This window comes from Malus domestica, chromosome 10 (assembly GCF_042453785.1).
Source record: "Malus domestica chromosome 10, GDT2T_hap1".
NCBI classification, from domain to species: domain Eukaryota; kingdom Viridiplantae; phylum Streptophyta; class Magnoliopsida; order Rosales; family Rosaceae; genus Malus; species Malus domestica.
In genome coordinates this window covers 1,951,519-1,977,069 of record NC_091670.1, presented here as the reverse complement: position 1 = coordinate 1,977,069, position 25,551 = coordinate 1,951,519, and the positions used below count along the sequence as shown (strand labels likewise).

The 25,551-nt window shown below is 38.1% G+C and overlaps 1 protein-coding gene, 1 non-coding gene and 1 pseudogene across 2 annotated transcripts; all 3 read left to right on the top strand.

The window, feature by feature from the left end:
• Positions 1-6,159: 6,159 nt before the first annotated feature.
• On the top strand, positions 6,160-8,431 carry LOC139188402 (protein trichome berefringence-like 7; annotated as a pseudogene).
• LOC103430442 (small nucleolar RNA U3) lies at positions 6,237-6,448 on the top strand. The gene has a single exon (XR_003766435.1). It is a non-coding gene; the product is annotated as a small nucleolar RNA U3 (small nucleolar RNA).
• A 1,671-nt stretch (positions 8,432-10,102) lies between the features above and the next one.
• Positions 10,103-11,098, top strand: LOC103401361 (protein TRACHEARY ELEMENT DIFFERENTIATION-RELATED 7A). The gene has a single exon (XM_008340077.3). It carries the CDS (start codon positions 10,103-10,105, stop codon positions 11,096-11,098), a length of 996 nt encoding a protein of 331 aa, XP_008338299.2.
• Positions 11,099-25,551: the final 14,453 nt, after the last annotated feature.

The following is a 25,551-nucleotide window of genomic DNA, read 5'->3' as shown; positions in this document are numbered from 1 at the left end:
TTGTTTCATCTTTTTTTAAAATTCCATTTTTTTCCTATAACTTCTATTTCACAAAATTTGTTTCATATTTTTTTAAATTCTATTTTTTTTTTCCTTTAACTTCCTAAGCCATTATACAACATTAAATTAAATTAAGTAACATGAAACAACATTAAACAATATGAAACAACATTAAATAACATTAAACAATTTGAATTTAAGTTGTAGTTTTTAAATAATAAATTATGTTTGGCCCTATGGCCCTCGATTGGAGACGATTTTTTGTGACAGGGCTAAAACGAGCTATCTGGCCCTCGGTTGGAGACGGAGGCAAATATGACTGTTAATTAAAATATTAATATCTTGGAGGATCTTGGAGGGCCAGAGCGCTAAAACGAGCCCTCTGGCCAACCATCGGTTGGAGATGGCCATCTCCAACCGAAGGGTCCAGATGGCCAAAAAGCCGAAAATCGTCTTCAACCGAGGGCTAGGCCAGAGGGCTCTGGAATTTGAGAGGGCCCCACGGAATCGGAAAGGGCCAAAGACCAAAGGGCTGGCCCCTTCCAGCCAGCCAGCTAGCCCCGGGCTGGCTAGAATTTTTTTTAAAATGTCGGATTTCCTGTCGGTTATAACCGACAGGAATAATGTACATTATTTCAATAGTGATTTATATATAACAGCTAGTTTTCAGATTACTATTTGTGTTGGTTATAACCGACACTAATGGTATGAAAATTTTGAATACAACAGCTAGCCAGCAACTAGTCGTTGTATTCAATTTTTTTTTTATGAATTTAAACCCTTTTTTTTTCTATTTTTTTCCTATAACTTCCTATAATTTCTATTTTACAAAATTTGTTTCAAATTAAAATTTTTTTTTCTATAACTTCTATTTTACAAAATTTGGTTCATATTTTTTTCATATAGCTTCTATTTTTCAAAATTTCTTTCATATTTTTTTTTAAATTCCATTTTTTTCCTATAACTTCTATTTCACAAAATTTGTTTCATATTGTTTTTCAATTCTATTTTTTTCTATAACTTCCTAAGCCATTATACAACATTAAATTAAATTAAGTAACATGAAGCAACATTAAACAATATGATACAACATTAAATAACATTAATCATAATAAAAATTATACAACATAAAAAAAAACATTTAACAACATGAAACTTAAACAACATTTTAAAAAACAAACATAAAACTTAAATGCCTACTCCATGCTTCTTAAATAATAAATTATGTTTGGTCCTATGACCCTTTGGCCCTCGGTTGGAGACCGTTTTTTGTGACAGGACTAAAACGAGCCCTCTGGCCCTCGGTTGGAGATAGAGGCAAATATGGCCCTGTACTGTTCATTAAAATATTAATATCTTGGAGGATCTTGGAGGGCCAGAGGGCTAAAACGAGCCATCTGACCAGCCATCGGTTGGAGATGGCCTAAGTCTAGAGGGCCAGAGGACCGAAAATAGCCCGAAAACCGTCTCTAACCGAGGACTAGGCCAGAGGGCTGTGGAGTCTGAGAGGGCCCCACGGAATCGGAAAGGGCCAAAGGGCTAGAGGGCTGGCCATAATTTTATAAATGTGTCGGATTTCCTGTCGGTTATAACCAACAAGAATTCTTAAGAAAAAATTCAAATGCAATGGCTAGCTAACTAGCCGTTGCATTTGAATTTTTTTAATTTTTTTTTTACAGTTTTATTATTATTTTTTATTTACAAAATTTTTCATATAACTTCTATTTTTTCCTATAACTTTTATTTTACAAAATTTGTTTCATATTTTTTTTAAATTCCATTTTTTCCTATAACTTCTATTTCACAAAATTTGTTTCATTTTATTTTAGATTCTTAGCCGTTGGATTTGAATTTAAGTTGTACTTTTTAAATAATAAATTATGTTTGGCCTTATGGCTCTTTGGCCATCGGTTGGAGACGGTTTTTTGTGACAGGGCTAAAACGAGCCCTCTGGCCCTCGATTGGAGACGGAGGCAAATATGGCCCTGTATTGTTCATTAAAATATTAATATCTTGGAGGATCTTGGAGGGCCAGATGGCTAAAACGAGCCCTCTGGTCAACCATCGGTTGGAGAAGGCCTAACCGGCGAAAGAAGGAGACAGCGAGGGAAACGAGAGAACCCAGTTCACGAGAGAGAGAAGGGACCCGACTATATTGTACCCTCCTTTTGGACAGGTTTATTAAGGGGGCGTGTACCGTATGAAATAAAAGGTTTGGATAAATTAGTTCAGTCCATTTTAATACGAGAGCGAGCCAAACACCCGTTCCGTATTAATAATTATATCCGATGCTATATATGGCGTACCAAACGAGGTGTAAAAACGATAAATTAGAACCATTGAAGTACAAGTAGGTATATTGTAATCCGATTAACCATCATTCTCCAAAATCTTCACTCTCCATATTATGGAGACATTGTATGATATACAAGTCTACAACTCATGATTTTGTTCTATATATCACTGAAGCTATAAAAATTTCAGTAGGGCAACAACATGATTAAAAAAAATGTATGAATCTCTAAACACGAGAAACTGCTGATGATACATCTTTCATCATAGTAGATAAATCTGATTAACCATCTTCGAAATCTTCACTCTTCACTCATACCAGTGCTTATGAAGACATTATATAATATACAAATCTAAAACACATGATTTTCTTCTATATATTACTTAAGCTGTAAAAATTTCAATAATGCAACAACATGATTAAAAAATGTATGAATCACTAAATTTTAATTTTATATTATAAATTTTAAAAATAATTATTTTCATAAGTTTTTATTATTTTTCAAAAACTCTGCGTGACAAATATAAATATTTTGTCGTTTAAATCGTATTTACTTATTTTTTATTTAATTTTATATCTTATATTGTTAAATTAATTTTTTTTTCTTTTTTTTTTCACAACGAATCAACGTATGGTCATCTAAACCCTACTTATTTTAATGGGACACTTTAGATGTGCTCCCTAGCTATCAATATTCTTTGATTGAAACCTTGTTAGTTTGTTGTTTTTTATTGAGGTCCCTGACATTAATGTAATAATGTAAGTTACTATATTTTTTTTAAATTAAAAATTAAAAATTGAAAATTGAAAATGTTTATATTAATGAGATTTTAAATAAAACCCATAATTTATGCGATTAAAAAATAATAAAATATAAATTATACTCTCTATTATATTTTGTGTGTGTGTGTATATACATATATGTATGGGTACATTAACCAAAATTAACAAAAAAAGTTATTGTACCAAAACATGGATACATTTTCAAATCAACGAAAAAGAATGTACCCATATAAGTTTAAACATGGATTAAAAAATTTGAATGGATTTTATATTAAAAAAAGGGTACATTTTACATATAACAAATTGATATATTTGAGAATGGGTATGTCACAGCCCGTCCCGGAAAATAATTCTTGTTGACGTGAATTGACGAAAATGCCCATGGACGTTAAATTGTGTGATGTAGTTTAAGTGTTGTTTTTGGGTCACTATTCTCAAATCCTAATTGTTTGGAACCAATTAGGATTAAGTTATTGTGTATTTTGGTTGTTGACCAATCCTAGACCACACACCCACCCACCTACCTTCTCTCTCTTCTCTCCCGTACCTTCTCATCTCTCTTGGACTTACTCTCTCTTTCTTCTTCCTCATACGGACCAAGCTCGAGGTGAGCTTCCCAGTCACAGATCGAAGATTCTAAAGGCACCATTGTATTCCACTTGCCATTTCGAGTTGGTTGGTACCCATTTCACGTAAGGATTCCTTCGAAATCTCGAGAACCCAAAACTCATTTTTCATGCACTATTCATGTGGACATAAAACCTTATGTTTCAAAGGATTTCAAGCTCACAGGGAGCTTTAGGAGGTCCTAAGGAAGCTCGGGGTAGTTCGTTGGAAGAGTTTGGATGTCGGAAGGCCGAGATCGAAGTTTTTCTAAGTTGATCGGATTATCGAGCTTCCTCAGGTAAATTCTAGTGGATTTCAAGGCTTAAAAATAGTATAACGTGATTATACATGTTATTAGCTTCATTTTGGTACCAATTTTATGAAAAATGGTGAATAAATGAGAAAGTTATAAGGTTTGGAAGTTTTTCCAGAAAACCGGCGACTCGTCGGAGAAGACAGTGGCATATCCCGTCAAAACTGACGGAATATGCTGATGGAGTTAGGTGACGGAGTTAAGGAGGGTTAAGGAATTGACGGAATATTCTCGGAATATTCCTGACGGCGTTAATTGACGCCGTTAGTGTGCCTGGCATATGGCCGTGCGTGGGGGGCACGTCTGGCCGTGCCATTGCCAGCGCGTGGGGGCGCGTGGAGCTTCCAAAAATTATTCTAAAAATTTGGGGATGATCCTGAGGTTGTGTAGGTCACTGTGGTATATTCATATACCCATTTTGAGCATTGTATGAGAAGTTATTAGCTAGTTTTGTCTATATGCTCTAAAATAACGTTTTTATAGTTAATTCGCATATAGGTGAGACTTATCCCGAGTACGAGCGTATCCAAGGGCGACTCGGGGGCTAAGACCCTTCGACATACCTGTGAGTGGGCTTTTGGTTTTCAGTATATATTTATATACTTGATAATTTCCTAGAAAATATGTTTAAATGTGATTATGCCTTGAATGCCATGCGTATGAGTTTATATTTAGTATATGAATTGGTATGTGATGCATTATATATAATTGTGGTGCAGTGGACGCTCAGGTAAGCTCAGGTGAGTTATGTTTGGTTATGTGAATTATCGATGATGTGATATGTGATTGAATAATGTTGAGCTCATAAAACTGCACCTAGGATGATTGTGATTTAGCCAGAGATATGGCACATGCTTGTTTATAATGTCACCTCCCGCACCATATGCTCATATTGGATCTCATTTAGGTGCACAGTCTTGTCGTATAGACCTTATCTATGGTTCCGACTCGTAGGTGACTAGCGATTTATTGCCCAGCTATTATGTGAGAGTAGTATTGAGCATGATTATATTACACCCATTATTTTCGTACAGACCTTTTCATTTGGTTTCGACTCTTGTGCAGTATATTGCCGTATAGGTCATTGTAGTGACTCCGACTAGATTAACTTTTGAGCTATGAATTCAGCCGTACAGACTACCACAGGGGTTCCGGCTAACATGTTATATTTCTATGAATTTATTCTTACCTAAATTGCTTACTTTGTTATATCTTGGCATGACATACATATGTTTATGATTATGTGAAGCATGAATTGAAGTGATATATTTACTTATATATTTATGTATATGCTTATATCTTTATTCTGGGAAAAATTATACCTGTTTTACAGCGAGGGGTTAGATATGTTGATAAACGAAATGGTTTTGTAAAACATTTGTTTTTGCCCACTCACGTTTTAAGTAAGCTTGCTGTGGGTGGCTTGAGGACGTCGGCAGTTCTGACCTATCTAAATAATAGTAGGACGTTCCTGGTACTGTGTAACTAGTACTTATCATACTGGACTACACCTAGACTTATTATGCTCTGATTAGGAGTGTTTACTTTTGTAACTAACTCTTATCACTTCTTGTTTAATAGTGCCTAGTAATTTGGTTTTTAATTATTCGTATATTTCTTATCATTATTGCTTCCGCACTGTACACATGGCTACGTCACTCTCACGTGACGATCAACATCCTTGATCTCGGTCGGGGTGTGTCAGGTACATTTAAGATTTAAAAAATTTAAAAATTATACGAATGGGTACATTTAAGATAAAAAAAAACTAATAGGAACAAACTTAATTTAATTTAATTTTTTATTATTTTGGAAATGTTTGAATTGAAAATTAATTAGAAGTTTAATAGAGGTGTGAGTATTAAACCCTAAATTAATTACTAATTTTTATATTAAAAAATTATATAATAAACATGTAAATTCATTATCACATTAATGCTAGGGACTTGAATCAAAATTTAAGAACTAATAAGGTCTTAGTCAATGAACAGTAAGAACTAGGAACCGGATACTAATTTTTCCTATTTTAATTTATTTATATTTTAAAGACACGGCTCTGCTGTATAAATTGAATTTACACGTGGCAGTTTCGGGGCCCCAAAGTACTGAAAAGCCAATGAACAAAAAAGAGGGAGAAAGCGATTTCTTTTGCTGGTAGGCCAAACACTGCGCTTTCGTCCCACATCGACAGTTTCCAGAATGATGAAGCAGTTCGTATACCTAGACAACGGAGGTTTGATCACGACCTTACTTGAACAGGATCTGTTCTATAGGATCGTACCTCTGTATCCTTGATTTCTAAGGAGACAGGAACCTCAACCTGGTGGATGAATCATGACCGTGCGATCAGAGCGTGATTAATAGCTTGTGGTTCCTCGCTTCCATCAAGCGGCAGATGATCGTTCTCAGCCAGTTTCACTGTCTGGGGTGGTCGCACGGTTGTCTGACAGGTTAGCCCCTCCTTTTTTATATACGTTTTTGTTCACTTTCACTGCGAAGCTGCTTCTAGCAGGAGCTGCCAACACCAGAAAGTGTTTTTCTGCAAAACCCCAATTGGTGAATCTGTAAGATTGCTGTTTACTTTGCTCATTTTCTTGTGGGTTTTCTCCAAGTGCTCAAATTTTTGCTATTTCTTGGCTCAAGTTTCATACTTTGTTGATGGTTTTTTAATTTCATGAATTTGGTTTTCTTCTGGTTTGCTGTCTCATATCATGTGATTGCAATTGGGGAACTTTTTCATGTGGGTTTGCATACCAAATGATGAAGCTGGTGAGGAATGTTAATTGGAATTGGTTTGTTCAATTCAGGCCTTTCTACATAAGGGTTTGAATTTCGGCAATGAGATGACGAAGGGTCATTGTAAAATCTTGGTTTTTTATACTTGCAATGACGAAGGGTCATTGCAATTGGCTCATTGGTGTTCTTTTTTGTTGGAATGTCATGTGCCTTTTTGTATTTGTTTGATAGTTACCCGGTTTCGAATTCCAGTAGTAGTTCCGTTGATAAATGTGATGTTTTCTAAGGAAGTTGGATTCGAGATGAAAGTTACCCTTTGTACAATGCTTCACAATGTCCATTTGCAGAAATTGGATTTAATTGCTTTGCAAATGGGCGTAAAGATGGGGGTTATGCAAGTGGAGGTGGAAGCCAAAGAATTGTGATATTCCTAGATTTGATGTGCGTACGGTTGTTGAAAAACTTCGTGGAAAGCGAGTTGTTTTTGTTGGAGACTCGTTAAGTAGAACACAGTGGGAGTCTTTGATATGTTTACCATGACTGGGGTGGAGGATAAGAATCATGCTGCTTATTGTGAATAAATGGTTTAAAGGCTTCTGCATGTTAACACCTCTTCAGAAGGTCTAATTTCCCAATAGAGAGAGAAAATCCCTTAGTACTGATGTGGCCGAGGTCTTGGTTGATGTTTGTTGATGCAAACGCCATGGCAGCTGTGATTATTGTATTGCGGAGGAAACATGCTTGTACGGGACTAGTAAATTTCAACTTCCGATATTGTAACGCATGTAGTTTGGCTATTTATGCTTATGTTTTAGCTTAAAAAACTTTCACCAGTTGGGGAAAGGGGCCTGGAATTGTAATCATACACATATCAGATCATAAATAATGACAGGTAGAAAGTGGAATTGCCGGTTATATTAACATCTGACTTTAGATCTTCTTAGTTAAACTACTTACGAGTTGCTACCACCAAAATATTATTGCCTTAGTACACAGTTTAGACCAAAAGAAAATATACAATTCACAAAAGAATTGTGCAGCCTGCAGTAGTGTTTTGCGGATGGATTCTCTTTCTCTCATTCCACTTCGCCTTCTCACGTTCTTGTGATTGTTTGTGTGAGTGGATATGTACTTGCACCTGCAACTTTTTTTTTCAACATATCATCGACTTCACAATCAGCTTTCGTGGAGTTTTCAGTGATTAAACTTGAGATGAAGTTGAGAAAGTGACTTCCAGAAAAGCATATTGAGATCACTTCTATATTTTTGTTTATTTTTTATTTTCAACCAGAGACCCAAAAGTATGCAAGTTTTAACAGTTTTTCAGACGGGGGCTGCATTTTCAAGTGGGTAAATCACTGAAGCTCGGAATGCCAATTACCGCTGGCTTCAGGACAGCTTTAAACACTTGGGCATCTTGGGTTGAGACCTTGGTCAACACAAATAGGACAAGTGTTTTCTTCAGGACTTTTGAGTCATCGCATTGGAGGCGTGTTTTAACTTGGGGAAATTCTACGTGTGCCAGAAGTGTGGATTTGCGGTTGTAGCAACTCCAAGGAAGAATGCCTTGCTTAATCACTTGTTTTGCTTACATCTTTGAACACAACTTGCACATGTCATTTGATTGTTGTATACTTTTATACTTGTGCAGAAGGGCCAAATAGTACTCCCTATAAATATACGGGAAATAGTTGACTCAATTTTATGGTGTTATCCAAGCCTCCTAGATTATATGCATTCAAGAGTGAGCACTGGAATGAAAAATTTTTTATATGATGATAATACCATGTGACACATTGAAGTAGTTTTACGAATTAGCTGTATTATAACTTGATGTTCAAATGAGGAGATACTTTCGTTTGCAAACAATGCATAGTTTCAGTGGCTTCTTTGGTCTAATGAATGATTGCTACATGTTTCAAAAGTGTATCAACCATTCAATAGATATTTGTCACGTGTCGTCTCTAGTTACAAATATTCATCACCAGGTCCATTCAATCATGGGAATGGATGTCCTTGTGACCTTTCCTTCCCATCTTTTATCTTGAAAAAAAAAATATTGAAGACCAAGAACTATACGGAGAGCAGCTATAAATCTATCTGTATGCTTGAAGTAGTTTAAAATCGAACCGAAAGGCAACCAAATAGTTTGGTTCTATTTCGGAGCAAGCTTTAAAATTGCATTGAATCGAACTGTAAAAAACTCAATATTTTTTGTTTTAATTTTGGTTTTAGTTTCACTCTAAAATCGTACCAAACCAGAGCAAAAGCTCTAGAGCACACAGTTTTAAGACCGGAGGAAACCGTGTAAGGCTGGTTTCACCAAGCAACGACTACTTCACGCCACTTGGCAAAACGGCTTTTGTTTTATTTGTATTTTTGCTTAATTTTAATATTTTGAACATGGTGAAATATCTCTTTATTCACCAAATGGAATTATTGATTGAAATGTTGGAACTTTCAATGTTCCGAAACCCCATGCCCCTTTATGTGCTAAACATTTGAATGAGAGAAGCAAAAATGATCAATATTAGGGTTAATCTATGGTAAACAATGTACTGGTACTCTTTAATCAAACGACGTTTTTGTAATGTAATCATGTATGCGCCTAATAATATTCTATCTTGACAGTATAATAAGACATAATGTTCATGTATAACATTATACTTAACAATATAATAATTATAACATCCACATATATGTAAAATTTGACATTGTTATTGCAATAGTAACGATGTCAATATGTATTATTAAATACTATAACCTTACTATTATTTATAATTTTATATTCTAAATTTTTGATGATTATAGTATAACCTTACATTTCTTGTAATTCTATACGTTCAATGTTAACATCATGTTATAATACCATTAAAAGTGAAGTGAAGGTAGGAAACCTAAAACTGAAAAACGATAATAAGTAAACATCTAGTCGTCCAATAATAATCATTTACATCTATACCATAACGTGACGTTCATGTTATAACAATCAACAAACAACATCATTCTATATCTTCACCATTATTATGCAATGTTAACAAATAAACTTTGACACATGTAGAATTTCCCTAAATTTTGATGCGATTGAAAAATGAGAAGAAAAAAAAAAACAGATGTAATATATAATTATATATACACTCGTCAGACACAAAATCTCAAATCTTAGAATGGGAAGTGTTTTCCAATGCAAACAAACCCCTTTCCTTCCTAGCTCCAAATCTTAGAATGAGAGTTAAGTTACTTCATTAAAAAATACTTTTAATTTAGTATAAACTTGCCACATATAGGCATTCAGATTCACCACCTTCTCCACAACAATTCAATTCTCGTCACCACCAACTCCACATTACAGACTTAATTTACAATATAAGATGGCCACTCCAAATACAACTCCACCACCAACTTCAGCAGCAAAGCCGCCAAGTCACTCAACCCCACCGCCAACTACATCAGCAAAACCACCAAGTCAATCAACCCCACCACCTCCTCTGGCTGCAAAGCCACCACGTCCGTCAATCCCACCGCCACCTCCATCAGCAAAGCCGCCACGTCCATCAATCCCACCACCACCACCTCCGGCTGCGAAGCCACCACCTCCGTCAATCCCACCGCCACCTCCATCAGCAAAGCCGCCACGTCCATCAATCCCACCACCACCACCTCCGGCTGCGAAGCCACCACCTCCGTCAATCCCACCGCCACCTCCGTCAGCAAAGCCGCCACGTCCATCAATCCCACCACCACCACCCCCGGGGGCAAAGCCTCCAAGCCCCTCAACCCCACCGCCACCACCACCATATCAACCATTTATGCCACCGCCCCCGCCTCATGTACGCCCTCCGCCACCGCAGCTGCCACCACCGTCCCCATCACCGGACAATAATCCCACTGTCATAGTCATAGTGTTCATCTCATTCGGTTCTGTTTTCTTCCTTGCATTCCTTGCAGTTTCCCTGCTTTGTTGCATCAAGAGGAGAAAGAAGAAGACAATCCAAGAAACCAACTTCATTCACATTGACAAACACCGGAAGATGAAGGAAGCAATTGTAGAAGGTCCCAACGGTCCGCAAGCCGTGGTGTTATCGGTCGAGGATGATGTCCACGTCGACGAGGAGATTAGGAAGAATGAGACAATTGCTCACAAGGGGTTGCATGGAAAAGTAAAGAGTTCAGATGTCCAGTCGGATACCGAAATCGTTAACGTCGGCGAACATCGGAACGTGAAGGAAGACATAGAAGGTCCGCATGGATCGAAAGCTGTGGTGCTAACAGTCGAAGACGATGTTCATATCGATGAAATATTAAGGAAGAACGAGAAGGTTGGTAAAGGTTTGCATGGCAATGCAGAGGCAGTGAAAATCGATTAGCCTTCAACGAGTTCAAATATTGGTCAGCAGTAATAATCTTGTATGAACATTTGATGAAGTCGTGATTTAACTAATGTAACTAATAAAAATTCATCAATAAAAACTGATATATGTATCTATATGTAACTGTTCTTTTATAAGATGGATCGGTAAAGATTATTTACATATGTCAAATGCGTTGTTTAATGTTATTAATTTGGCTGGACAAAACCCCATCTTCGCTTGTTCACGTTCTCAACAAGAACGCACTGCCTGCCCTCCACTGAAATAAAGGAAGCTAAGGTTTTGTGGGGTGACGACGATCTCTGCTACTTGTAGCGTCGTCTTTATGCAGTGCCCCTGTTGTATGTTTGCTGGTAGATTGGTTGTTAGCCTTAGTGATGAACAGATATAGTTTAATTAATTTTTATATTGCGATGTGAACAAAGCTCACTCCTGAGACATTTTCAATAATGGAAGAGAGACGGAGTTTATATTATCCAGATAAGAAAATAGTTTTGAATGAAATCGTTGTTAAGGTTTGTCTGCTGACTTTCTTGATATAAATAGGTTGGTAGCTAGAAGCTTGGTCTTTTCCTTAGGTCTATTCTGTTAGGACCATCTACTCTTTTCACTAGACAAACACGAGCACGAGAGATGTCAAATCCAAGAAACCAACTTCATTCACATTGACAAACACCGGAAGATGAAGGAAGCAATTGTAGAAGGTCCCAACGGTCCGCAAGCCGTGGTGTTATCGGTCGAGGATGATGTCCACGTCGACGAGGAGATTAGGAAGAATGAGACAATTGCTCACAAGTATTAGATATAACAAGAGAGTGAGAGTTGTTACATTGTAAGAAGTTGAGTTAGTTACAATTGGGAGTTAGTTGGAAACAGAATTAGTTAGAAGTACAACTATCAGAGGGTATTATAGTCATTGTTGTAATATGGATGATAGGTATATAACCATGGTATACAGACCATTGGTGACATATGATTGAATATACAAGAAACCCTTTTACTTCTCTCTCTAAACTTCCTTATTTTCTCTGAGTGCTTCCTTTATTCTTCTTTACGATATATACACTATTGTTAATATACAAGAAACCCTTTTACTTCTCTCTCTAAACTTCCTTCTTTTCTCTGAGTGCTTCCTTTATTCTTCTTTACGATATATACACTATTGTTAATATGGTATCATCGCCGGGAGAGGTTCGTTGCCGATTCCGATTCTAGGTTTCTTCCGCTGTACTGCAGTTGTGATCGTGGGTTCGTTAGCACTTCATCAGAAATTCAGAGAAGAATGGAAGTTGAAACTGGGCAGAAGTTTGGTGTTCTAAGTGCAGAAATCTTTCAGGTGATTTTGTTCCGATGTTTCGCTTTCTGTGTTGCTGATTGATTTACAGATTCAAGGTGTTCGTTTCTGTGCTATGTTCATTTGGGGATTTTGTTATTGTGTGATAATTGGATGATTTCTACTTCAAAGTATTAGATTGAGAGTGTCAATCTCTCTTGGCTATAAGAAAGTGTCAATCTTTCTTGGTGGATTCGAAAGTGTCAGTCTTTCGTGTCTTGGTTAAAGTTTGATTGGAAGAAAGTTTCATTCTTTCTTGTTTTTCGAAAGTGTCAGTCTTTCGTCAATTTGATTTACAGAAAGTTTTAGTCTTTCTTGAATACGAAAGTGTCAGTCTTTCGTGAACTTGAATTGCATTGCTATCTGAACGTTTCAGTCGTTCTTAATTTTTGTTGATCATGGCGAATATGAATATCAAAGTTGAGAATCTTTTGGGAATGTTGACTATAAAATTGAGGGATGATAATTTTGCTAAATGGGCGTTCCAATTTCAATCAGTCTTGAGAGGGTATAAGATGTTTGGTCATTTTGATGGGGATACTGTTTGTCCACCCAAATTTGTCATTGATACGGAAAAAGGAGTAACTTATAGGCTTACTGATGCATATATTGAATGGGAGTCTATGGATATGGCCTTACTGAGTTTGTTGATTGCTACACTTTCTGATGAAGCTATTGAGTATGTTCTTGGTTGCAGAACTGCGTTTGAAGCCTGGTCTAATCTTGTTGATAGATATGCATTGGTGTCTAAATCCCGAGTTAATCATCTAAAGACTGAGCTGCATACCATACAAAAAGGGAGTGATTCGGTTGATAAATACTTGTTGAGGTTGAAGAGTATCAAAGATCAATTGATTGCAGCTGGAGAATCTGTGTCTGAAAATGATGTGATTATTGCAGGGCTTGCAGGCTTACCAAAGGAATATGCTATCATTCGCACTGTCATTTTGGCTAGAGAATCATCTATGACTCTAAAAGAATTTCGAGCTCAATTGTTGGGGGCGGAAAAAGAAATAGAAGGGGATACTAATGTCTTATCTCAGAATCTGTCTGCATTGTATGTTCAGGGATCTAGTATTTCACAGGGCTCGTATTCTGCTTCTAGTTCAAATCCTGCAGGACACTGTCATTTGCCGTCTACTACAGGAGGTGTTCTTACTCCATCTCCATATCTCAATCCATCTCAATTACAATTTCCACATGAGCCATATAATTCTCAGATGTCACAACAGTTTCCTACTCCATCATCTCTTGTGTATCCACAACAATCTCTTGGTTTCGGGTTTCTAGGGAATATGTCTCATACAGATCCAAGACAACAATTTGGTCAGAATGGGAGTCATAATTCTAATGGAGGCAGTACCTTCAGGTCTAATGGTGGTCATAATTACAGGTCTAATGGTGGAAATAATTACAGAACTAATGGAGGGTTCAAAGGCAAGAACTTCAATGAAGGGTTTCCTGGTGGTTCTTCTTTTGGAAATTCAAGGCAGAATGGTACTGGAACATGGTCTGGTAATGCAGAGAATAGATCTAATGTAGTCATAGAGTGCCAAATTTGCAATAAGAGAGGACACACAGCTGTGAATTGTTTTCATAGGAATTCTAATACTCCATCTACTGGTTATTTGCTTGAGTGTCAAATTTGTGGCAAGAGAGGACATTCTGCACTGGAATGTTATCACAGGGGAAATTATGCCTTTCAAGGTCAACCTCCACCACCATCTCTTAATGCTATGGCTGCACAGCAAATGTCTCACTATGTTCCTCAAGATTCTTGGGTTGTTGACACGGGTGCATCACATCATATCACAGCTGATGTGGATGCTCTGAACAATGTTACACCTTTTGAAGGTTCTGACAGAATTACAATTGGAAATGGCACATGTTTACACATTGCCAATACTAGTTCTACAACTATTCACACCAATTCACATGCTCTTATGCTTAAAAATGTGCTGCATGTTCCAACAATAGCCCGCAATTTATTATCTGTTCAACAGTTATGTGCAGATAATCATAGTTGGTTTGTTTGTGATGATAAACAATTTTTTGTGCAGGACAAGAAGACAAAGGAGGTTCTGTATCAAGGAAAGAGTAGGCCCAGATCCCTGTTTCAGATTCCAGTACTCAAAAGGTCGAAGGGAATGCAATCTGTGGTTCAAGGTTCAGCTGCTTATCTTGGACAATTGGTCAAATCTAGCATATGGCATCATCGATTAGGTCATCCAACTAATGAAATAATGTCTGTGATGTTGAGAAACTCTAGTATACCAGTAGATATAGACAGTCAACATAGTATGTGTACTTCATGTATCAAAGGCAAGATGTCTAGACTTTCATTTCCTGTTAGGACTGATAGGAGTTCTTTTCCTTTTGAAAAGGTCCACACTAATATATGGGGACCATCTCCTGTAAAATCTCTCGAAGGTCACAGATATTATGTAACCATTGTTGATGAATATACACGATATGTTTGGATATTTCCTATGAGCAATAAATCCGATGTCTTTAGTATTTTTGTGAACTTCTGTGCATATGTTCTCAATCAGTTTGGTGTGACTATTAAGACTGTACAATCTGATGGGGGTGGGGAATACACCAGTCATTCATTCAAAGCATTTCTTGCAGCTAAAGGAATATAACAGTTACTTTCATGTCCGTATACTCCACAGCAGAATGGCTTAGTAGAATGCAAACACAGACACATTGTAGAAACAGCAATAACATTACTTACAACAGCAGGATTACCAAGTTCTTTCTGGTATTATGCATGTGCTCATGCAGTATTTCTCATCAACAGGATGCCGTGTAAGTCATTATTATTGGATTCTCCCTATATCAGATTGTATAAGAAGCCACCTGAGCTGAAATCTTTAAAAGTGTTCGGATCTGCAGTTTACCCTTGGCTTCGCCCATATAATGATCATAAATTGCAGCCTCGTTCTGAAGTCTGTGTATTTCTCGGATATTGTAGAGGTTATAAAGGGGTCATTTGCTATAATCCAGTCACAAGAAAGTGTATCATATCTCGCCATATCATTTTTGATGAAAGTGATTTTCCTTTTTCAAGATCTCAGAGTACAATCCAAAATAAACAATCTGGTACATCTTCTAGTTCAGTTACATATACAGTAGTACCAATTCCTATTCCAGTGAGCAGTTCATTATCTTCCAGTGGTCACCATGTTCATTCAGAGTCTTCAGGGATACACCAACATATAGACAATTCTTCTCTGCCTTCAGATGAGCAAGTTGTCGATTCTCAACAGATTGGATCACAGTCATTGTCAAGCTCAAGTCCTACTCTTTCCTCATCAACTGATACACCTTCTTTGCTTCCTGTCCTCAGTCCTGCGCAACTTCAGGTAATTCTTCCTATTTCTACCTCTGATATGCACTCTAGTGTACCTTCCTCAAGCAATGTTATTCAAACAAGACTGAAGACAGGTGATATACCTAGAAAAGATTATTCAGCCTTCTTGACCACTATACCTGAATTATCTTCCCTCCAATTACATGATTACACTGATGAGGATATATTTGGGACAAACATATGTGGCTTCTCACTTCTTGCTGATACACAGGATATTGATTAACCTAAGAATTTCAAAGCTGCTTCTAGTGTTATACAGTGGCAGAATGCAATGCAGGAAGAGTTTGATGCTTTACAATCACAGGGCACTTGGAAACTGGTTCCTCCTCCTTTAGATCGGGGTATAATTGGAAGTAAGTGGGTCTATAAAGTGAAGAGAAATCCTGATGGGACAGTGTCGAGGTACAAGGCACGGTTAGTTGCACAAGGATTCAGTCAAGAACAAGGATTAGATTATTCTGAAACATTCAGCCCGGTTGTTCGACATACAACTGTGAGACTTATTTTGTCTTTGGCAACTCAATTCAACTGGCAGTTAAGACAACTTAATGTTAAAAATGCGTTCTTGCATGGCGACCTTGAGGAGGAGGTTTATATGAAGCAACCTCAGGGTTTTGTGAATTCTACACATCCAAACCATGTGTGCAAGTTAATTAAGTCACTTTATGGCTTAAAACAAGCGCCTAGAGCGTGGAATTCTAAATTTACAAGTTTTTTACCAGCATTGGGGTTCAAAACGTCCTTATCTGATTCCAGTCTATTTGTGAAGGTTGACAAAGGCGATGTGATACTTCTCTTACTGTATGTGGATGACATTATTCTCACGGGGTCATCTGTTACCAAGATTCAATCAGTTGTTACACAGCTTGCAGAAGTTTTTGATCTTAAAGACATGGGAATGTTAACATATTTTCTCGGGCTACAAATTCAGTATAGTTCCGATGGCTCATTATTTGTCAATCAGTCGAAATATGCCAAGGAATTATTGAAGAAAGCTGGAATGGAAAATTGTAAATCCACATCAACTCCTTCGAAGCCTCATTCTCAGTTACTTACAACTGAAGGAACATTGTTATCAAACCCCTCTCACTATCGCAGCTTAGTAGGTGCTTTACAGTATCTTACTTTTACAAGACCAGACATCTCACATGCAGTGAACGTTGTATGTCAATACATGACAAGTCCGATTGATTTACATATGCATCTTGTGAAACGAATCCTCCGTTATTTGCATGGTACATTGGAGTGTGGGTTGCGGTATACAAAGTCTGATGAGTTTCATATCTCAGCCTTTTCAGATTCTGATTGGGCAGCTGATATTAATACACGAAGATCTATTACTGGATATGTTGTATATCTGGGATCCAATCCTATATCATGGCAATCTAAGAAGCAATCCACAGTCTCTCGAAGTTCTACGGAAGCAGAGTACAAAGCCCTTGCTCACTGTGCTGCTGATATTTTCTGGATTCGTTCACTCCTTAAGGATGTTCATCAGTTTATATCCACTCCTCCTCTATTACATTGTGATAATCTGTATGCCTTAGCCTTATGTTCTAATCCGGTTTTCCATTCTCGGATTAAGCATTTAGATACCGACTATCATTTTGTTCGAGAAAGGGTCCAGAAAGGAGATTTGCTGGTTCAGTATATACCAACAGAAGATTAGGTTGCAGATGTGCTTACTAAAGGTTTACATAGTCCTGTGTATCTCAAGCATTGTAGGAGTCTTCGTATAGGGATTCCAAGTTCATCATCTCCACAGTTTACATCAGTCACACCCTGCTGTGCGGATCCCAGCACTGTTTGAGGGGGGAGTATTAGATATAACAAGAGAGTGAGAGTTGTTATATTGTAAGAAGTTGAGTTAGTTACAATTGGGAGTTAGTTGGAAACAGAATTAGTTAGAAGTACAACTACCAGAGGGTATTATAGTCATTGTTGTAATATGGATGATAGGTATATAACCATGGTATACAGACCATTGGTGACATATGATTGAATATACAAGAAACCCTTTTACTTCTCTCTCTAAACTTCCTTCTTTTCTCTGAGTGCTTCATTTATTCTTCTTTACGATATATACACTATTGTTAATAACAAGGGGTTGCATGAAAAAGTAAAGAGTTCAGATGTCCAGTCGGATACCGAAATCGTTAACGTCGGCGAACATCGGAACGTGAAGGAAGACATAGAAGGTCCGCATGGATCGAAAGCTGTGGTGCTAACAGTCGAAGACGATGTTCATATCGATGAAATATTAAGGAAGAACGAGAAGGTTGGTAAAGGTTTGCATGGCAATGCAGAGGCAGTGAAAATTGATTAGCCTTCAACGAGTTCAAATATTGGTCAGCAGTAATAATCTTGTATGAACATTTGATGAAGTCGTGATTTAACTAATGTAACTAATAAAAATTCATCAATAAAAACTGATATATGTATCTATATGTAACTGTTCTTTTATAAGATGGATCGGTAAAGATTATTTACATATGTCAAATGCGTTGTTTAATGTTATTAATTTGGCTGGACAAAACCCCATCTTCGCTTGTTCACGTTCTCAACAAGAACGCACTGCCTGCCCTCCACTGAAATAAAGGAAGCTAAGGTTTTGTGGGGTGACGACGATCTCTGCTACTTGTAGCGTCGTCTTTATGCAGTGCCCCTGTTGTATGTTTGCTGGTAGTTTGGTTGTTAGCCTTAGTGATGAACGGATATAGTTTAATTAATTTTTATATTTCGATGTGAACAAAGCTCACTCCTGAGACAGTTTCAATAATGGAAAGAGAGACAGAGTTTATATTATCCAGATAAGAAAATAGTTTTGAATGAAATCGTTGTTAAGGTTTGTCTGCTGACTTTCTTGATATAAATAGGTTGGTAGCTAGAAGCTTGGTCTTTTCCTTAGGTCTATTCTGTTAGGACCATCTACTCTTTTCACCTAGACAAACACGAGCACGAGAGATGTCAAATCCAGATTTGCATTCCCGTAAGTGGAAACTCGGTGCTGATATTATTTGAATTGAAGACTGTTGAGTTATTTATATCATGAAGATGTCACTTACTACCATAACAGTGTTACTCTTCCACATTTTTCATATTACATCTGTAGTTTATATCATATCCCTGATACCGGTAGAACTAACTTATATTAGTGGGTCCTACTTATATCTGAAAGTTGATACAAATGTAGTAAAAAAAAAAATATGACAAAAAACATATAACTCACTATATTGCTCAACATATTCAAAACTCAGCAAACTCCAAATATATTATTAACATGATTACAAAATAAGTAATGTTAGAGAGACCACTTATTTATACAAGGATAATAAAAGGGAGGTCAAATTTTTAAACCAAATATGCAAACAAAATGATGTGTCACCAATAAAAAAACAAGCACGTTAATACATTTAATTAATAATCCAATCGTCTACAACCACACTATTTGGTTTAAAAAAATTGGTCTTCCTACTCTTATACATTATTAGGGTACTATTTTATATAATCAAATGATACATACATACAATCAAGAATAAATGAGATCAAGACGGTCCTTAGATTTCGAGGGCCATGTGCGAAAGTGAATTAGAGGCACTCGTCCAACCAACAGGGTTGTGGAGCAGGACTAGTCCTTACGACCCTTGACAAAGTGGCGATGGAGTATGCTCTTCGTTTCAAATTCAAGGCATCGAACAATGAGACCGAATATGAAGCCCTCCTAGCAGGCTTACGTTTAGCCAAACACCTTGGGGTTAAACGAATTGATATATTCAGTGACTTCCAATTGGTGGTTAACCAGGTCACCAACAACTTTGACGCTAAGGATAGCTCCATGGCAGCATATTTGGCACAAACACAATTGTTGCTCAAGCACTTCCACTACTAGATCACCCAAATTCCTCGAGCGGCAAACAGTCATGCAGATGCTTTGGCTCGCCTCACCTCAGCGGTGGAAGACAAGATTGAGAGAAAAATTTAGGTCAAATTGTTGGCAGCATCAAGCACCATGGCTGCGGAAGTGTGCAACTTACAACAAGGAAATAGTTGGATTACCCCGATTTATAGATTCCTTGCTCATGGCACCCTTCCAAATGACAAAGTCCAAGCTAAGCAGATTCGATACAAGGCTACCCGTTACTTGATCATTAATGACCAACTCTACAAGCGGGGTTGTAACCTACCATACCTAAGATGCCTTAAGCCCACAGAGGCGAAAACTGTCCTTCGGGAAATACATGAAGGAGTCTGCGGAGATAATGCTGGATCTCGATCCCTAGCACACAAGGCTTTTCGCCAAGGATATTACTGGCCAACACTCCACCAAGATGCCATCAGAATATCCCGCTCATGTTATAAGTGTCAACGCTACGCAACTATTCCTCACTCCCATCCCGAGCCGCTCACTCCTATGATCAGCCCTTGGCCCTTGGCCCAATAGGGACTTGATTTGATCGGCCCAATGCCTGCAGGGAAGGGCAATGTTCGCTATGCAATCGTTGCAGTTGACTACTTCACAAAGTGGGCCGAAGTAGAACCCTTGGCAACCATTACTGAGGCAAAAATAGAAGACTTCGTATGGAAGAACATCCTTTGCAGATTCGGCATTCCCAATGCGATAGTCACTAACAACGGGCGACAGTTCGACAACAATAAGTTCATGATGTTCTGCTCTAAGTTCAACATCAAATTATGTTTTGCCTCCCCAACTCATCCCTAGTCTAATGGACAAGTTGAAGCCATCAACAAAATAATCAAGCGAACTTTGAAAACAAGCTTGGACAAGGCTAAAGGTTGTTGGCCAGAATTTGTACCCCAAGTTCTTTGGTCATACCGCACTTCGTATCAGACATCAACAGGAGAAACCCCATTCTTACTTGCCTTTGGTACAAAGGCAGTTGTCCCAGTTGAGCTTGATCAAGCAATGTTTTGAGTCCAGAACTACGTGCAAAGCGAAAATGACAAACAACTTACCCTTAACTTAGATCTAGTTGAGGAACATAGAAACTAGGCTCACTTGAGGAATGTCGCCTACAAGCAGCGCATCTCCAACTACTATGACTCAAGGGTCAAACCTCGTTCTTTCAAAATGAGGGACTGCGTATTGAAGAAAAGATTTCTCTGCGACAGAGTCCCGAGTGAAGGAACACTTAGTCCAAACTGGGATGGACCGTTTGAAGTTGTTAGCATCAGTTGCCCTGGTTCCTACAAGCTTAAAAGCTCCGATGGTAAGACCCTTGGCCATCCATGGAACGTTGATCACTTGAAGTACTATTACAAGTAAACTCACATTGTACAAGTGTTAAGCTTCAGCCGTTCGATATCCTATGTAACAAAGACTATTTGGCATGAATTCAATAAAGAGGTGATTTAGACAACTTGATCCTAATCCTCTTACATTCCTAGCAATGAAACACTCGGGTTCAAAGCTTTAACATGAATGCTTCCAACATGAAACAAAGTCTAAGTATATGTCAACAAGACTATAGAAATAAACGAACAGCTTCATAGTATATTCGTTCAATCATACATTCCAACACATTCATACATAAGCCAACTGTGCTTTGAAAGGAGTTCAACCACAATTCTCAAAAGCTTCACACACTCTTGATCAAGACAGTGTGAAGCAAAACCAATTGATGGTGCCAACAAGAGCTTCGTCAATAGAGGGCAACCACAATTCTCAAAAGCTTCACACACTCTTGATCAAGACAGTGTGAAGCAAAACCAATTTATGGTGCCAACAAGAGCTTCATCAATGGAGGGCAACCACAATTCTCAAAAGCTTCACACACTCTTGATCAAGACAGTGTGAAGCAAAACCAATTTATGGTGCCAACAAAAGCTTCATCAAAGGAGTTCAACCACAATTCTCAAAAACTTCACACACTCTTGATCAAGACAGTGTGAAGCAAAACCAATTTATGGTGCTAACAAAAGCTTCATTAATGGAGGGCAACTACAATGCTCAGACCTTCAAAGCAAATTCAATTTATATGGTTCATCCAAACCTTCGACTACTACAAGCTGTGGCTTGCATCACAATCTCTTGCTCAACAGTGTGGAAGCAAAATTTGTATATGTTGTCTCTCCCACATTTTCAAATTTCTAGTTTCCCAAAAAAAAAAAAAAAAAAAAAAAGGAAATTCAACAAAGCTTCACCAACAAAAGTTTCATCAATGGAGGACAACAACAAATTCTCAAAAGCTTCACACTATCTTGATCAAGATAATGTGAAGCAAAATCAATTCATGGTACCCAACAAAAGCTTCAACTCCAAAGCTTCACCTACAAAGCTTCAACTCCAAAGCTTCAAAAACAAAAGTTTCATCAATGGAGGACAACAACAAATTCTCAAAAGTTGTACACTATCTTGATCAAGATAGTATGAAGCAAAATCAATTCATCGTACCCAACAAAAGCTTCACCAACAAAAGCTTCAACTCCAAAGCTTCACCTACAAAACTTCAACTCCAAAGCTTCACCAACAAAAGCTTCATCAATGGATGACAACTACAAATTCTCAAAAGCTTCACACTGTCTTGATCAAGATAGTGTGAAACAAAATCAATTCATGGTACCCAAAAAAAGCTTCAACTCCAAAGCTTCACCTACAAAGCTTCAACTCCAAAGCTTCACCTACAAAACCTTCAACACAAAAGCTTCACCCACAAAAGCTTCAACACAAAAGCTTCACCTACAAAAGCTTGACCCACAAAAACTTGACCTACAAAAGCTTCACCCACAAAAGCTTGACCTACAAAAGCTTCACCCACAAAAACTTGACCTACAAGCTTCACCCACAAAAGCTTCACCTATAAAAGCTTGACCCACAAAAGCTTCCCTTACAAAAGCTTGACCCACAAAAGCTTTACCCACAAAAGCTTCACCTACAAAGCTTCAACACAAAAGCTTCACCTACAAAAGCTTCACACTATCTTGATCAAGATAGTGTGAAGCAAAATCAATTCATGGTGCCCAACAAAGCTTCAATCTCAAAACTTCACCTACAAAGCTTCATCTACAAAGCTTTAAAATATATATTTATATATATATTTATTTATTTTTTCGGAATTTCAAAAATTAAAAAAATTCGGAAATTCGAAAAAAAAAATCGAAAAAAAAAAAATCGAAAAAAAAAAAATTTGCCTAAGCCTCATCTTCTTTGGAACTAACAACTTTCATAACAAATATATATGAAGAAGGAGTTTTGGGCTACCACTTAGAAAGGAAATGCCTCACTCGTCAACTCCATCGACCGGAGACTTGGGGGACTCCTACCATATGCTACTGCACCTTGATACTCGGAAATCTCACGACCACTCAGTGACTTGGATTTTTCAAGTCTCTAAACGAGAAGTTTTCCTCACTCGGAAAATTAAGGGAGCACTACCTCAACCTACATGCTTCACTCACAAAGCTTCAACATACAAGCTTCAACAAAAGGAAAAATTCAAAGAACTTAGTGAAGAAGGCCTTGGTGTATTTAACACAATACGTTGAAATGAAGCAAAGCTTGTTTATTGATATCTCCGATAAGTTACAAATATATACATATACATGAATCAAAATAAACAAATAAGAGGGAGCCTTCACAAAGGTTGCTCAGGAGAAGTTTCAGCAGTCGGCAGAGCCCCAGAAAGAGGAGGCACCAAAGGGTGATTATTCGGAGCCTCAGTACTAGGCAGAACCCCAGAAGGAGGAGGCACCGAAGGTTGATCATTTGGAGCTTCATTACGCGGAACAGCCCCAAAAGATGAAGGCAATAAATGTCTTTGGAACAAACCCACAAACCTCTGATGATCAAGTAAAATCTGACCATCAGATTCCTGCAGCTGGTCGAGCTTCCTCTTCATGTTTGTAGCATAGTCATGTGCGAGCCTGTGCAACTGTTTATTCTTATGCTTAAGCCCTCTGATCTCCTATATGAGACTTATCACTTCAGCCGCCAATGATTCAACTTGGCGGGTTTGAGCAAATAGGCGTTGGGCCATATTAGACACAGAACCTGCACACTGAACACTGAGAGCCAGAGAATCCTTAACAGCCAACTCATCAGACCATTTGGAAAGTAGTCTGTTATCTTTGGGAGTGAGAAGGTTCCTGACCACTACCGCAGCGGTCATATCATTCTTCATCACAGAGTCCTCAACGGTAAGAGGACCAGTAGGGGATAAGAAGGATGGGCACCATATGTTGTCTTGAGAAGGCATGGTTGTCTCTTCACCAAAGTTCAAGTTAAAACGACGGTCGAATGGGCCAGACATTCTCAGAAATGATGAAGGAGAAATGAGGTGCAATAAATCTCTGAAGTAAGGGGAAAATTTCTACAATCAATAACTCTCTAAATGTACTCCTTGCATACAATTGGTGCCCTTAAAGAAAGGGAAACAGGGCCGTTGATTCAAAAATCGAAGAGGCACCACTATCCGGATTTCGAAGAGGCAACACTCTCCGGATTTCGAAGAGGCACCATTTTCCACACGCAACGTCAGCTCCTCAGGTACCACAGATAACTTTGCCAAAGATCTCTGACAAAGTTTAGACACATAAATTTTGAAGGTCCAGCTACCTTACTATTACCCACAAGGGTAAAGGAACAGCATCGCTGCTTGATAACTAAAAAGTCCTAATGTGTGTCAACCTCCGTGCTCCGTGGCAAGGCAGACTGGCAAAAATGCCCAACCTTTACTCACATTCGAAAAAACACTCCCAACAAGATTGCTTGCTCAAAAATCGAAGAGGAACCACTTTCCGAATCTCGAGAGCCAGACTCCCAACAGGATTACTTTCTAAAAAATCGAAGCAACACTGCTCTCCGAATCTCAAGAGTCAGACTCCCAATATGATTGCTTTCTCAAAAATCGAAGAGGCACCGTTCTCTGAATCTCGAGAGCCAGATCCCCGATAGGATTGCTTGTTCGAAAATCGAAGAGGCACCGTTCTCCGAACTTCGAGAGTCAAATTTCCTTGGATAAAGCTTGTCTGTAATCTTCACACACAACATCAGCTTTCCAGATACAACATACCACTTTTTCAAAGCGCTATGACAAAGTTAAAACATGTGAAGCTTGCAGCTCCCACTACATTGCTATGACCAAGAAAGGTAAAGGAATAGCATTATTACTTGCTCAAAAATCGAAGAGGCACCGCCCTCCGAATCTCGAGAGTCAGACTCCCAACAGGATTACTTTCTCAACAATCGAAGAGGCACCGCTCTCCGAATCTCAAGAGCCAGACTCCCAACAGGATTGCTTTCTCAAAAATTAAAGAGACACCGTTCTCCAAATCTCGAGAGCCAGATCCCCGACAGGATTGCTTGTTCGAAAGCCGAAGAGGCATCGCTCTCCGAACTTCGAAAGCCAGATTTCCTTGGATAAAGCTTGTCTGCAATCTTCACACGCAACATCAGCTTTCCAGATACCACATACCATTTTTTCAAAGTGCTCTGACAAAGTTAAAACACGTGAATCTTGCAACTCCCACTACATTGCTACGACCAAGAAGGGTAAATGAATAGCATTACTACTTGTTGTTAGGGAGACTCCTATATATGTCGACCTCCATCCTCCACGGACAGGCAGACCTGCAAAAATGCTCAACCCTTCCTCATATCTGAGAGGGCACTCCCAACGAAGCCTCTCGAAATACTCAGCTTTCTCCCCCTCAATAATACCTATGCAAACCAGCCATACCAGAGTAAGAGTATCTCATATCATAAGGGTCAAAAGCAAGAGTATC